Source organism: Callithrix jacchus, chromosome 22 (assembly GCF_049354715.1).
Source record: "Callithrix jacchus isolate 240 chromosome 22, calJac240_pri, whole genome shotgun sequence".
NCBI classification, from domain to species: Eukaryota; Metazoa; Chordata; class Mammalia; order Primates; family Cebidae; genus Callithrix; species Callithrix jacchus.
Window position 1 is genome coordinate 29847929 of NC_133523.1, and position 13449 is coordinate 29861377.

Here is a 13449-nt window from a genome sequence, read left to right on the forward strand (position 1 = left end):
GGGAGGATAAATGTTTCTGTAATTGAAAGTGATCATTAAAGGCTGGTGTTGTGGCTCACACCTGTAATCACAGCACTTTGGGTGGCTGAGGCAGGTGGATCACTTGAGGCCAGAAGTTCAAGACGAGCCTGGCCAACATGGTGAAACCCCATCTCTACTAAAAATACAAAAAGGAGCCAGGTGTGATGGCAGGTGCCTGTAATCCCAGCAATTCGGGAGTCTGAGGCAGGAGAATCGCTTGAACCCAGGAGGCAGAGGTTGCAGTGAGCTGAAGTCATGCACTGCACTCCGGCTGGGCGACAAGAGTAAGACCCCATCTCAAAAAAAAAAAAAAAGTGATCCCTGGGAAGGAGACGGTAGGGCACTGTCTCTTAGTCACAGGTCCCTTCCCTTGGGTTTAGACAGTAGTTCAAGAAGATGAAACACAGCATAACCCCTGACGCCGGGTGAACTCCACCTTCCATTAGGTCCCATTCCTAAGCTGGGACCAAGGAGCGATAACCAGACACGTCCCCTACTTACGGGGCTTCCTGATATCTCAGGGGCTTAGTGGGCTTCTTTGGCACTTATAAAACCCTATGAGGAAGCCAGGCAGGGTGGCTCGCACTTGTAATCCCAGCTTTGAGAGGCCAAGGTGGGTGGATCACCTAAGGTCAGACGTTCGAGACCAGCCTGGCCAACATGATGAAACCCTGTCTCTACTAAAAATATAAACATTAGTCGGGCATGGTGGTGCGTGCCTGTAGTCCCAGCTACTCAGGACGCTGAGGCTTGAACCCAGGAGGTGGAGGTTGCAGTGAGCTGAGATCACACCATTGCACTCCAGCGCCTAGGTGACAAAAGCGAAACAACTTCTCAAAAAAAGAAAAAAAAAAACCCTATTGAGAAGTCATCTATGTTTCAGTTGTTCAGGAACTGTTATGGAAGCTTCACGCCTCACAGGACACAGTTCTGAGATACTGTGCTATCTGTTTTCATCATAATTATTTTGAGATGGTATCGCTCTCTCGCCCAAGCTGGAGTGCAGTGGTGCAATCACAGCTTTCTTGTAGCTTGACCTCCAGGACTCAAGTGATCCTCCTGCCTCAGCCTCCTGAGTAGCTGTGACTATAGGTGCATGCCACCAGACCTGGCTAATTAAAAAAAAAAATGTTTTGTAGAGATAGGGTCTCACTATGTTTCCCAGGCTGGTCTCAAACTCCTGAGCTCAAGTGATCCTCCTGCGTCAGCCTCCTAACGTGCTGGTATTACAGGTTTGAGCTACCGTGCTTGACCTTTTCATTATTAATGAGTGATATGAGGATTTCCTAGTAAAAAGGAGTTTTGCCAAATCATGACCCCTGACAGCTCCATATCCCCACCAGCATCTTCGCAGAAGGCTTGGACTACCCTTAACAGAAGTCTGGTCAGTTTCTAACAAAGGATCCCAAGACAGGCTGATTACTCGTGAGAACAACTGCATGAACAGAATATCTAGGTCAGGTGTGGTGGCTCACACCGGTAATCCCAGCACTTTGGGAGGCAAAGTGGGGTGGATCACTTGAGGTCAGGAGTTCAAGACCAGCATGGCCAACATGGTGAAACCCCATCTCTACTGAAAATACAAAAAAAATAGCTGAGAATGGTTGCGGGCGCCTGTGATCCTAACTACTTGGGAGGCTGAGGCAGGAGAATCACTTGAACCTGGGAAACAGGTTGCCATGAGCTGAGATTGCACTACTGCACTCCAGCCTGGGCAACAGAGCGAGACTCCATCTCAAAAAAAAGAGAGAGAACTCCAGGGCAAAAGCAGCACATTGGTCCCTGCCTGTGCTGCCCTCCCAGTGCCCAGCATGCAGCAAGGGCTTGCCCGACCCCCACAGGCCAGGCATGCTCTGTCTGTGGCACAGGCACCCCCACACTGGGCACACAGTCTAGGTTACTCACCAACAACGTCGGGGGCGTTGATCAGGTTCAGCAGGTCATCGTCCTCCTGGTGCTGGGCGTATGTGAGCCGAGAGCGTTCCTGTGCCGCAGACAGCACTTTCTGCAGCACCTCGATGCTCCGCAGCTTCTTGCACAAGCTGGCCTCCCGCACCGACTCCTCGTGATGCGTCAGGGCTCTGCGCAGATGGGACTTCCCTGTGGACGGAAGCCAGCACCCACGTGACTTGTGCATCCACCGGGCAGAGGCGAAGGGCTCAAGGGGCAGCCCAAGAGGGTGGACGTTCTCTTTTCTAAAGTATCTGCCTGGATAGCTTGAGACTTTTATTAATATACTATTTTATTTCATTTTATATTTTATATTTAGAGATAGGGTCTCACTCTGTTTCCCATGCTGGAGTACAGCGCAGCAAGCATGGCTTACTGCAGCCTCAAACTCCTGGGCTCAAGTGAACCTCCCGCCTCAGACTCCTGAGTAGCTGGGACCACAGGCATGCACCACCACACTGGGATAATGTTTTTGTTTTTTTTTTTTGGAGAGATGGGGTCTTGCTGTGTTGCCCAGGCTGGTCTCAAACACCTGGCCTCAAGCAATCCTCCTGCCTCAGCCTCCCAGAGTGCTGGGATGACAAGCATGAACCACCGTGCCCAGTTCCAAGCCTTCCTGAATGCACATGTAATAAGCTCACTTGTGTCCATAAGACGTTCACTCATCAAATATTTACCAAATGGGCTGGGTGCTAAAGATAAAGCAGTAAAGAAACAGGCTGCCCCTGGATTCCAGGAGTTTACGTGTAGTGGTTGAAGACAGGTAACCAACAAGCAGAGAAGCATGTAATGGATCAGGTGGTGGTGAGGTCATAGAGAAAAACAGAGCAGGGTAGGTGGAGATGGTAAGAGAAGACCAGGGATGGGGTTTTCCTTCCAACAGGGCAGCAGGGTAAGAAGTGGCTAGATTTGAGATGCGCTAGGTACAGCCAAAGGGATCTGCTAATCAAATGTAGGGTGAGAAAGTAAGAAAAGAGAAGCTTGGGCCTTATGGTTCGTTCTTGTAAACCCAGCATTTTGGGAGGCAGAGGCGGGACGATTGCTGGAGGCCAGGAGTTCAAAACCAGCCTGAGCAGCATAGTGAGACCAACATAGCATCTCTGCAAAATTTGTTCACGGTATTAGCCAGGTGTGGTGGTGCATGCCTGTAGTGCCAGGTACTCAGGAGGCTGAGGCAGGAGGATCACTGGAAGCCAGGAGTTCGAGGCGTGGGGGACAGAGCAAAATGCTGTAAAGAAAGCAAATCAAAGAAAAGGAAAGAAGAAAGGAGGGAGAAAGGGTGCATGGGGAAGAGAGAGAGAAAGGAAAGAATGAAGCAGAGAAAGGAAAGGACAGGGAAAGAAAAGGAAAGCAACAAGGAACAAGGAAAGGAGAGGGGAGGGGAGGGCTGAGGAGAGAAGAGCAAGGAGGAGAGGGGAGGGGAGGGGAAAGGGAAGGGATGGGATGGGAAAAGGGAGGGAAGGTGATAGAAAAGGGGGAGGAGGGACAGAGAGGGGAGGGGAGGAAGGATGGAAGGGGAGGGGAGGGGAAGAGAAAAGGGAGGGGAGGGGGAGGAGGGGAAGGGAAGGAGGAAGGGGAAGTAAGGAGAGGAAGGATGGGAGGGGAGAGGAAGGGAGGTGAGAGGGTAGAAGGCGAGGGGAGGAGAAAGGAGAAGGAAGAGGTGAGGAGGAGGGGAAGGGAAGAGGAGGAAGGGAAAGGGGAGGAGAGGAAGGATAGGTGGGGAGAGGAGAAGGTGGGGAGGGGAAAAGAAAGGGAAGTGGAGGGGAGGGGAGAGGTAGGGAGGGAAGGAGGAAAGAAGAGGAAAGAAAAGAAGAGTGGAGAGTGAGTCCAAGGTTTCCATCCTGAGCACCTAGAGGGGTGGGAGTTGCCATCACTGAGATGGGAAGCCGCGTCTGTGTGCACGGGTGGTGCACAGTGGGGAAGGTTAGAGTGGTGGAGGTCAGGTCTGCACAAGGGAAGAGATATTCACACTGAGACATGGCAGAGACCAAACCAGGGCACTTCATCACCAGTCACTAGGTGTTCTTGGTAATAAAGCCAGGCATAAGGAAATCAACAGACAGCTCCTTCCCTGTTGGCATGGCACAGGCCCACCCCATGCACCCCGGGGAGATGGTCAAGGTCCTGGCCCCACAGTAGGAGGCCTGGGTGCTTTGGAACTCGTGAGAACACAGCCTGAGAAGACCTCTGAGGCTGGGGACTGCGCCTCATGACTTCTGAACCCAAAGCAGCCACAATGGCTGGGAACACCCCTCTCCCAGGACCTCTCTCTGGCTGTCTGTGAGCAGGACAAGCTGGGCACCCAGTGGGACTCATGTCTGGGGGCAGGGGGACACGCACCCAGCTGTCGGCGCTGCTGCCCATTCTTCAGTGTGGCCAAGGGTGTCAGGCCCTCCGGCATGCGGTCGTAGAGCTGGTACAGGCACTTCTCCTGGTGGTCTACGTCTGTGCCTGGCTTCACTGCAAAGAGAACCACAGGTTAAATCCCATCTCGTGGACCTCGCCACAGACCCACGGAGAGATTTCTCTTTCCAGCACGTCTCCGGCTTCCTCTCTTCTGCAGTTTCACAAGGCATTTGGGATCATGGGTCTCCTTTCTGTACCCTGGACACACCCCAGGCTGTCCAGCCCCTCAAGCTTTTTTTTTTCTTTGAGACGGTCTCACTGTCACCCAGGCAGGACTGCAATGGCACAATCACAGTTCACTGTAGCCTTGAACTCCTGGGTTCAAGTGATCTTCCCACCTCAGCCTCCTGAGTAGCTAGGACTACAGATGTGCACCACCACACGCCATTTTTGTAAAGATGGGGTCTTGCTACGTTGCCCAGGCTGGTCTCAAACCCCTGGGTTCAAGAGATCCTCCTGCCTCAGCCTCCCAAAGTGCGTGAGCCAACATGCCCGGCTACCCCAAAGCTTTTGCTCACTGGGACCAGCCAAACTCCAGAGGTTCATAATTTGACCCTGAGCCCCAACACAATACCTCCTCCGACCCACTCCCCACACAGAACCTCCTAGCATAGCCCAGACCCCGTCATGCCCAGCCTGGACCCCTGCAGCAGAGCCCCTTCCTGCTTCAACCCCACCTTCCCTGGTGTGTGCATATCCTGCTCTCAAACCTCACAAAACCACTCTCCACTTCCTTAGCACCCTCAGCCTCTGTTCCTGTGCTGACACTTCACTCCCTCTAGGGTGACCCTTCCCTCCTGTGCAGATGGAAAAAAATCAAACTCAAACGTCACCGCCTCTGAGAAGTCATCCACGACTACAGCACGCAGTCCACCTGCTGCCACATTTGTCTCTGCAGCAATCACTGAGGTACTATATAGTATTTCTTGTCCCGCCTAATAGACTACACAGTGCTGGGAGTGGCGGCTTACACTTTCAGAGAGCCTACAGTATACAAAGCACTATTGAGCTTTGCATACAGGCCCTTCATTTTCATGACAGCCTGTGAGGTAGGTTCTTGCCATATGCCCATTTTACAGATGAGAAAATCAAGGCAGAGGACAGCTAAGTTACTTGCCCAAGGTCATATACCTCCTTGGGTTCATATGGCTCCTTGGGTTCATATCTCAGCTCTGCCATGAATTAAAGACAGAAGAGGCTGTCTTTTTAATTCCTCAGGAGGCTGCCTGGATTGGTACTTATTACATCAAAACCCCTGACCAGGTGCCTGGGCTCATGCCTGTAATCCCAACACTTTGGGAGGATAAATTGGGCAGATAACTTGAGTTCAGGAATTCAAGACCAGCCTGGCCAACAAGGTAAAACCCCATCTCTACTAAAAATCCAAAAATTAGCTAGGTAGGCATGGTGTGTGCCTATAGTCCCAGCTACTCAGGAGGCAGAGGCAGGAGAATTGCATGAACCCAGAGATGGAGGTTGCAGTGAGCTGAGATCGTACCACTATACTCCAGACTGAGGGACAGAGCAAGACTCTGTCTCAAAAAAAAAAAAAATCCACTTAAGCTATAGGTAAAAGTCAGTCCTTGCCTTGGATTCAACATTTAAACATGTAACTCAGTAAATAAGTCAATATGTAATATTTTCATGCATTTTTTTATTTTTAAATTTTTTTATACAGACAAAAGTTTCTCACTATGTTGCCCAGGCTGGTCTCAAACTCCTGGCCTCAAGCAATCCTCCTACCTCAGCCTCCCAAAGTGCTGGCATTACACGTGTCAGCTACCATACCTGCCCTAATGCCATTTAAAAATATCAAAATTAATGCAGAAAAGCCCATGGTGACTAAAACATGCAAATTTCTTTTTTGTCTAAAGTTCCAATATAGCTCAGCACTGACTTTTAGTGATCTCTATCTTTATTTAAAATTTCCGCCAGGCATGATGGCTCACATCAGTAATCCCAGCACTTTGGGAGGCCAAGGTGGGACAACTGCTTGAGGCCAGGAGTTTGAAACCAACCTAGGCAACATAGTGAGACTCCATCACTACAAAAAAAATTTCCTTTTTTTTCTTTTTTTGAGACTGAGTTTCACTCGTTACCCAGGCTGGAGTGCAATGGTGCGATCTTGGCTCACTGCAACCTCCGCCTCCTGGGTTCAGGCAATTCTCCTGCCTTAGCCTCCCGAGTAGCTGGGACTACAGGCACGCGCCACCATGCCCAGCTAATTTTTGTTATTTTTAGTAGAGACGGGGTTTCACCATGTTGACCAGGATGGTCTCGATCTCTTGACCTCGTGATCCACCGGCCTCGGCCTCCCAAAGTGCTGGGATTAATTAACTGGTGTGGTGATATGTGCCTGTAGTCCCAGCTACTCGGGAGGCTGAAGTGGGAGGATTGCTTGAACCCAGGAGTTCAAGAAGGCAGTGAGCCATGATGATACCCCTGTACCCCAGCCCCATCTCTAAAAATAAACAAAATAAAATTCCTATCATCACAGATTTTTTTTGCATTATTATTATTATCATTTTGAGAAAGAGTCTCACTCTGTCGCCCAGGCTGGAGTGCAGTAGTGCAATTTCTGTTCACCGCAACCTCTACCTCCCCAGCTCAAGCCATTCTGCCTTAACCTCCCGAGTAGCTAGGATTACAGGTGTGTGCCATACCCGGCTAATTTTTGTATTTTTAGTAGAGACGGGGTTTTACCATGTTGGCCAAGCTGGTCTTGAACTCATTACCTCAAATGCTCCATCTGCCTCGGCCTCCCAAAGTGCTGGGATTACAGGTGTGAGCATTGTACTCGGCCTGCATTAATTTTGATTCTTTTAAAATATTACCTTAAAATGTTATTTATCTTGATTCCTGCATTTTTGGCATTCCCTTAGATTCTAGATTCCAGGTGAAAACTCTTGCACCCAGGCAGAATTAAAGGTGTCCCTTCTTCCTCCCTCCAAAGGAACTTATAACCCCTATCTCCCCACTGAGGCCTGTGCAGCAACTGCCTCAGTCATAGGTCATTCCCATCCTCTGCCTTTGGCCTGTGAGCATCTCTAGGGCGGGCAGGTAGCTCTTGCTCAGCTCAGAATCTCCCCAGGGCAGCTGGACCACAACCCTGGCCAAACCCCCTAACCCTCCCCAACGCTTACCCTGGTGGTCGATGAGAAGGATGGCAGTGAAGTAGTGGGCCAGGGCTGCGTAGTGGTGGGCCTTCACACAGGCCAGGCTGGCCCAGGAGTAGGGGATGTTCTCTTTCACCGGTGCTTGGCTCATGGCTGCATGCAGCTGCTGGTAGACCTCTCCCATCTGAAACGGAAGGGGCACTGGGAAGGGGCAGCCTGGCACAAGGGCCCTCATGAACCCAACTGCAGAGAAAGAGCCCTTTCTTCTTCCCATGCAGCAGCCCCTGCAAGGGGCCGCTCCAGAATCTGGGAGCAACTCCAAGCAACCCCTTGTTCCGTCATTGTCACAGTTAACGGGGAATCAGGCTGCCGTCATTATGCTGGTTTTTAGGCTGAGCTGCAGATGGAATCAGTGATCCGTATCTGAAACAGCAACACTTGCCAAGAAAACTCAAGCCAGCAGCCCTGGCCAGAGCTGGCACACTGCCCAGGTCACAGGCAGGCTCCCGTGGGAAGTCCCCGCTCCTTCCAGTGCTCCTGCGCCGGCGTCTCCTGCCCACTCCCCAGAGTCACAGGAACCAGGAATTCTTACCTTGGCAGCCTCCTGAGCCACCTTCACCAACATGAAGAACTCATTCCGGATCCCGGGAAGGCTGATTTTCTCAAACACGCTTTCTTGGGCTTGCGCAAGCATCATTTTGACAAGCACACTGAGCATGGCAGGACTCATGTCGTAACTTGGAGTATGGGTAAATGTCTCTTTCAGGTAGTTTAAAACCCCTAAAAGTGGAAAATGTTTTGCCCATTAGTTCAGGTTCATATTTACCTCACCATGTTGCTGTAGAGAAAGATAGGAGGCCAGGTGCGGTGGCTCATGCCTGTAATCCCAACACTTTTGGAGGCCAGAGTGGCCAGATCACGTGAGGTCAGGAGTTCAAGACCAGCCTGGGCAACATGGTGACATCCCTTCTCTACAAAAAATATAAAAATTAGCCAGGTATGGTGGTGTGTGCCTATAGTCTCAGCTCCTTGGGAGCCTGAGGCAGGAGATCACTTGAACCCAGAAGGAAGCAGAGATTGTAGTGAGCCGAGATCTCACCACTGTACACCAATCTGGGTGACAAAGCAAGACTCCATCTCAAAAAAAAAAAAAAAAAGGAAAGATAGGAGAAAAAATAATTGTCCTAAAACAGCGTCCTACAACATACTAAAAAATATGATTCTCAATCATATGGTCCAGCAATTCCAGTCCTAGGTATATCCCCAAACAAGTGAAAGTGGGGACTTAACTGATACTTGAACACCCATGTGAATAATGTTGTGAACATTATTCATAAGAGCCGAAAAGTAGAAACAACCCAGACACCCGTGAGCATGAATGAATAAACACAACGTGGCCTATCCATACAATGGAATATTTTTCAGCCTTAAACAGCAATGAAACTCTGACACATGCTACAATGTAAATGAGGACATTATGCTAAATGAAACAAGCCAGTCGAAAAAGGACCAATATTGTAGGATTCCATTTAGATAAGGTAGCCGGGATAGTCAAGTTCACAGAAACAGAATGAAGAATAAAGGTTAGCTGGGGCTGGGAAATGAGGGCAATGGGAAGTTATTGCTTAACTGCGTACAGAGTCTCGGTCTGGATGATGAAATAGTTCCAGAGAGAGCTGGGCCCAGTGGGTACCGCCTGTAATCCCAGCTACAAGGGAGGCTAAGGTGGGAGGACTGCTTGACATTAGGAGTTCAAGATCAGCCTCGGCAACATACTAAGTCCCCCGTCTCTTAAAAAAATAAAAAATACATATATTTTTTAATCTATTTATTTTATTTTTGAGACAAGGCCATGCTCTGTTGCCCAGGCTGGAGTGCAGTGGCATGATTATGGCTCACTGCAGCCTTGAATTCCTAGGCTCAAGCAGAAGAGCTGGGACTACAGGCATGCACTAACCCACACCCAGCTAAGTTTTACATTTTTTTTATACAGTTGGGGGGGTCTCCCTATGTTGCCTAGGCCGGTCTCCAACTCCTGGACTCAATTGATCCTCCTGACTCAGCCTCCCAAAGTGCTGGGCTTACAGGTGTGAGCCACCCTGCCTAACCAAAAAGAAATTTTTTTAAAGCTCTGGACAGGTTTAGTAGTAATGGCTGAACAACACTATGAAGGTGTGAATATATGAATGTACTTAATGCCAATGAACTCCACACTTAAAAATGGTTAAAATGTGTTAAAAATTTAATCAAATAATTAAATGATAATTTTACATTATGTGTATTTTATCATAATTTTAAAAGTTTAAAATAGTTCTTGCTATATATAAACACACACACACACACACACACACACTTTTTTTTTTAAATACAACTTTTTTTTTTTTTGAGACAGAGTCTCACTCTGTTGCCCAGGCTGGAGTACAATGACACAAACTTGGCTCACTGTGACCTCTGCCTCCTGGGTTTAAGTGATTCTCCTGCCTCAGCCTCCAGAGTAGCTGGGATTACAGGCACACACCACCACATCCAGCTAATTTTTGTATTTTAGTAGAGATGGGGTTTCTCCATGTTGGCCAGGCTGGTCTTGAACTCCTGACATGGTGATCCGCCCACCTTGGCCTCCCAAACTGTTGGGATTTCAGGTGTAAGCCACGCTGCCCTGCCTTTTAACATAATTTTTAAAAACTGGATTATCTTCTGAAACACTTAAATCTCTATTGAGCAAAAAAAAAAAAAAAGACAGCCTGTTCCCTCAACTCCTGTGTCACCTGGGACAAAATTCCATTATGACAGGCATAGAGGTGAAACCAGACAGCAGGCAGAGAAGAACTGAGGGACTCACAGGGGGCCAGGCTCACACATAAAACCTGACTTATTCAGCAGTCCAGGGCTTTTTCCCCGGACCTCAAGGAAGATCTATTCTGGCCAGGCAAGGTGGCTCACGCCTGTAATCCCAGTACTTTGGGAGGTCAAGGTGGGTGGATCACTTGAGGTCAGGAGTTCGAGACCAGCCTGGCCAAAATGGCAAAACCCTGTCTCTACTAAAATTATAAAAATTAGCCAGGCATGGTGGTACACACCTGTAATCCCAGCTACTCAAGAGGGTGAGGTAGAAGAATTGCCTGAGTCTGGGAGGCTGAGGTTGCAGTGAACTGAGATCTCACTACTACACTCCAGCCTGGGGGACAGAGTAAGACTCCATCTCAAAAAAAAAAAAAAAAAAAAAAATCAGCCCGTGTGCTCCAATGGAAGTTTTCACACTGCAGCCCTCCACTGACTTCTTTATAGTTTAGAAAATTAATTGTCTGAAGCACTAGCTGACAATCAATCTGTAACTGAAATAGAATCTCTGACATGAATCTCATCTAACTGGTTCCTCTGGTTTTGTTGCTGAGCAAAAAAAAAAAAAAAAAAAAACCTAGCCCTGCAGAGGGAGGGCACCTGCTGCTTGTGAGCTCCCCTGGGATTCTCTCACACTCCCCACAGTTCTCCCGCTTGTTTCATTTTGTCTACAGTTTGTCTCCACTGCTGTAATCTCGGAGACAGAACACAAGCGTGCCTGCCTAAGACTCCTCAGAAACATGAGTCCAGAAAAAAGATTCACAGCGAAAGAAATCGACTCGTACTTAGAATCTTAGCACATCACTTCATCCCAAGGGTCCAATCTTGTATTTTTTTAAATAATCACTTTTTGAGACAGGGTCTTGCTCTGTTGCCCAGGCTGGAGTGCAATGGCACAATCTTGACTTACCACAACCTCAGCTGATCCTCGCATCTCAGCCTCCCAAGTAGCTGAAACTACAGGCAATGCACACCACTCTCAGCTCATTTTGTACTTTTTGTAGAGATGGAGTTTCGCCATGTTGCTCAGGCTGATCTCAAACTCCTGGGCTCCAGCAATCCACCAACCTCAGCCTCCCAAAATGCTGAGATTACAGGCATAAGCCACGGCACCCAGCCGATTTTTTAATAAAAAAAAAATTTTTTTCTAGGGATGGAGTCCCACTCTGTCACCCAGGCTGGAGTGCAGTGGTGCCATCATAGCTCACTGCAGTCTCCAACTCCTGGACTTCGGTGATCCTCATATCTTAGCCTCTGGCGTAGCTGGGACCATGGGCATGCACCACCATGCCCAGCTAATTTTTAAATATTTTGTAGAGACAGGGTCTTGCAATGTGGCCCAGGCTGGTCACCAATCATTTTAGCAGCAGAGATTCCACAATGAGTCAAAGTGGCAAAACTATGGTTCTTCAGGAGCTTGCAGGGCAAAGTGATATCAGATAATGATCTACACAGGTGGAAGGAGCTCCTATCCCTAAGCAGAATGTTGATGATCAGCCCAGAAGGCAGCATGTGAGGACGTGGGGACCACACTGTGGTCTGCACTGTGCCCTGCTCTTGCAACCATCCCCATGCAGAGTCTGATCCAGACACAGGCCCTGCTATACAGCAGAACCCATGGGCATGTGTGAGCCGCACCAGGCTCACCCACAGCACTGGGTCTCGTGACCCCCATCCTCTATGTGTGTAAGCACTCGGCTGCTTTTCTCCTCTACCCAGCACCTCTTTCTCATACTAAGACAAGTTTCCTCAACGACTGGCTGGGAAAAAGGAGGTTAAAATGGGAAAAGCAACTGAAAGTCCCCCGAAGCTGTAATCCCAGCACTTTGCGAGGCTGAGGAGGGTGGATCACCTGAGGTCAGGAGTTCGAGACCAGCCTGGCCAACATGGTGAAACCCCGTCTCTACCACAAATACAAAAATTAGCTGGGGTGTAGTGGTGCGTGCCTATAATGCCAGCTACTTGGGAGGCTGAGGCACAAGAATTGCTTGAACCCAGGAGGCAGAGGCTGCAGTGAGTGGAGATTATGCCACTGCACTTCAGCTGGGGTGACAAGAGCGAGACTCTATCTCAAAATAAAATAAAATAAAATAAAATAAAATAAAATAAAGACAGTTCCCAGAAGGGACCTGAGCTACGAGACATCCTTTGAATGCCTCACTTGACAAAGGGTTGAGATCACCCACCACAAGCTGGAGAAGTTGGCAGAATGCAGGTGAAATAAAGCGTACAGAGAGTAACATGTACTGATAAGGTACACCTAATACAAGAACAAGAAGCCTACAATTTCACTATTTGGGAAAAGTTATTCTGATCTTCATGACAGTGATGAAACAGTCAATGCACTGCCATCCCAAGGGCCACTTGTTTGGAAAAGATACATCGTCAGCCACAGGATTCACCATGCGCATCAGCCATCAGGTTTGAACCACTGAGCAAGTTTCTTAATGGGGAGTTACACCAGGGATAGAGACTAGTTTGGTCCTTGCGAGGGATGACCTGTAGACCCTCTCCAGTGGGGGGTCCCCTGATGCCCTGGGCAGGCCCCAGGCTCTGTCCAGGCAGCCCTAGAGGAGACATACCTGCGGCTCTCTGAAAGGCGTCTATGGCACTCTCCAGCCCAGCCTGCGTCTGCCGATTGCACCGGGTCCCAATCTGGGTATAGAGGGCCCCAGTGTTGAAGAGGACACTGGCCTTCTCCAGCAGCAGGTTCTGCTGGCTGACAGGAACCCCAGTGAGGGAGTCGTACCTATGTAAAAGAAATGCATTCCGAGAATACAGATTACTTGGCTAGTTAATGCTACTTTTGGGTACACGTAAAAAAAATTCTTACTTTTTATTTTTTAAGAGTCAGGATTGTGGCCGGGTGCAGTGCCTCACACCTGTAATTCCAGCATTTTGGGAGGCCCAGGCGGGGGGATCATGAAGTCAAGAGATCAAGACCATCCTGGCCAACGCGGTGAAACCCCAACTCTACTAAAAATACAAAAAATTTTCTGGGCATGGTGGAACAGGCCTGTAGTTCCAGCTAATTGGGTGGCTGAGGCAGGAGAATCGCTTGAACCCAGGAGGCAGAGGTTGTAGTGAGGCAGGATCGTGACACTGTACTCCAGGC

The 13449-nt window shown here is 49.1% G+C and overlaps 1 protein-coding gene across 1 annotated transcript in view; it reads right to left on the minus strand.

The window, feature by feature from the left end:
• The window catches only part of RHPN2 (rhophilin Rho GTPase binding protein 2), a 75726-nt gene that overhangs the window by 13569 nt on the left and 48708 nt on the right, over positions 1-13449 (minus strand). The window contains exons 7-11 of the mRNA XM_035284293.3: positions 12917-13083; positions 8086-8273; positions 7521-7677; positions 4312-4431; positions 1927-2121 (exon numbers count right to left, since the gene is read on the minus strand). Of these exons, the coding sequence (XP_035140184.1) occupies positions 1927-2121; positions 4312-4431; positions 7521-7677; positions 8086-8273; positions 12917-13083 (827 nt within the window). The remainder of the gene's footprint in view (positions 1-1926; positions 2122-4311; positions 4432-7520; positions 7678-8085; positions 8274-12916; positions 13084-13449) is intronic.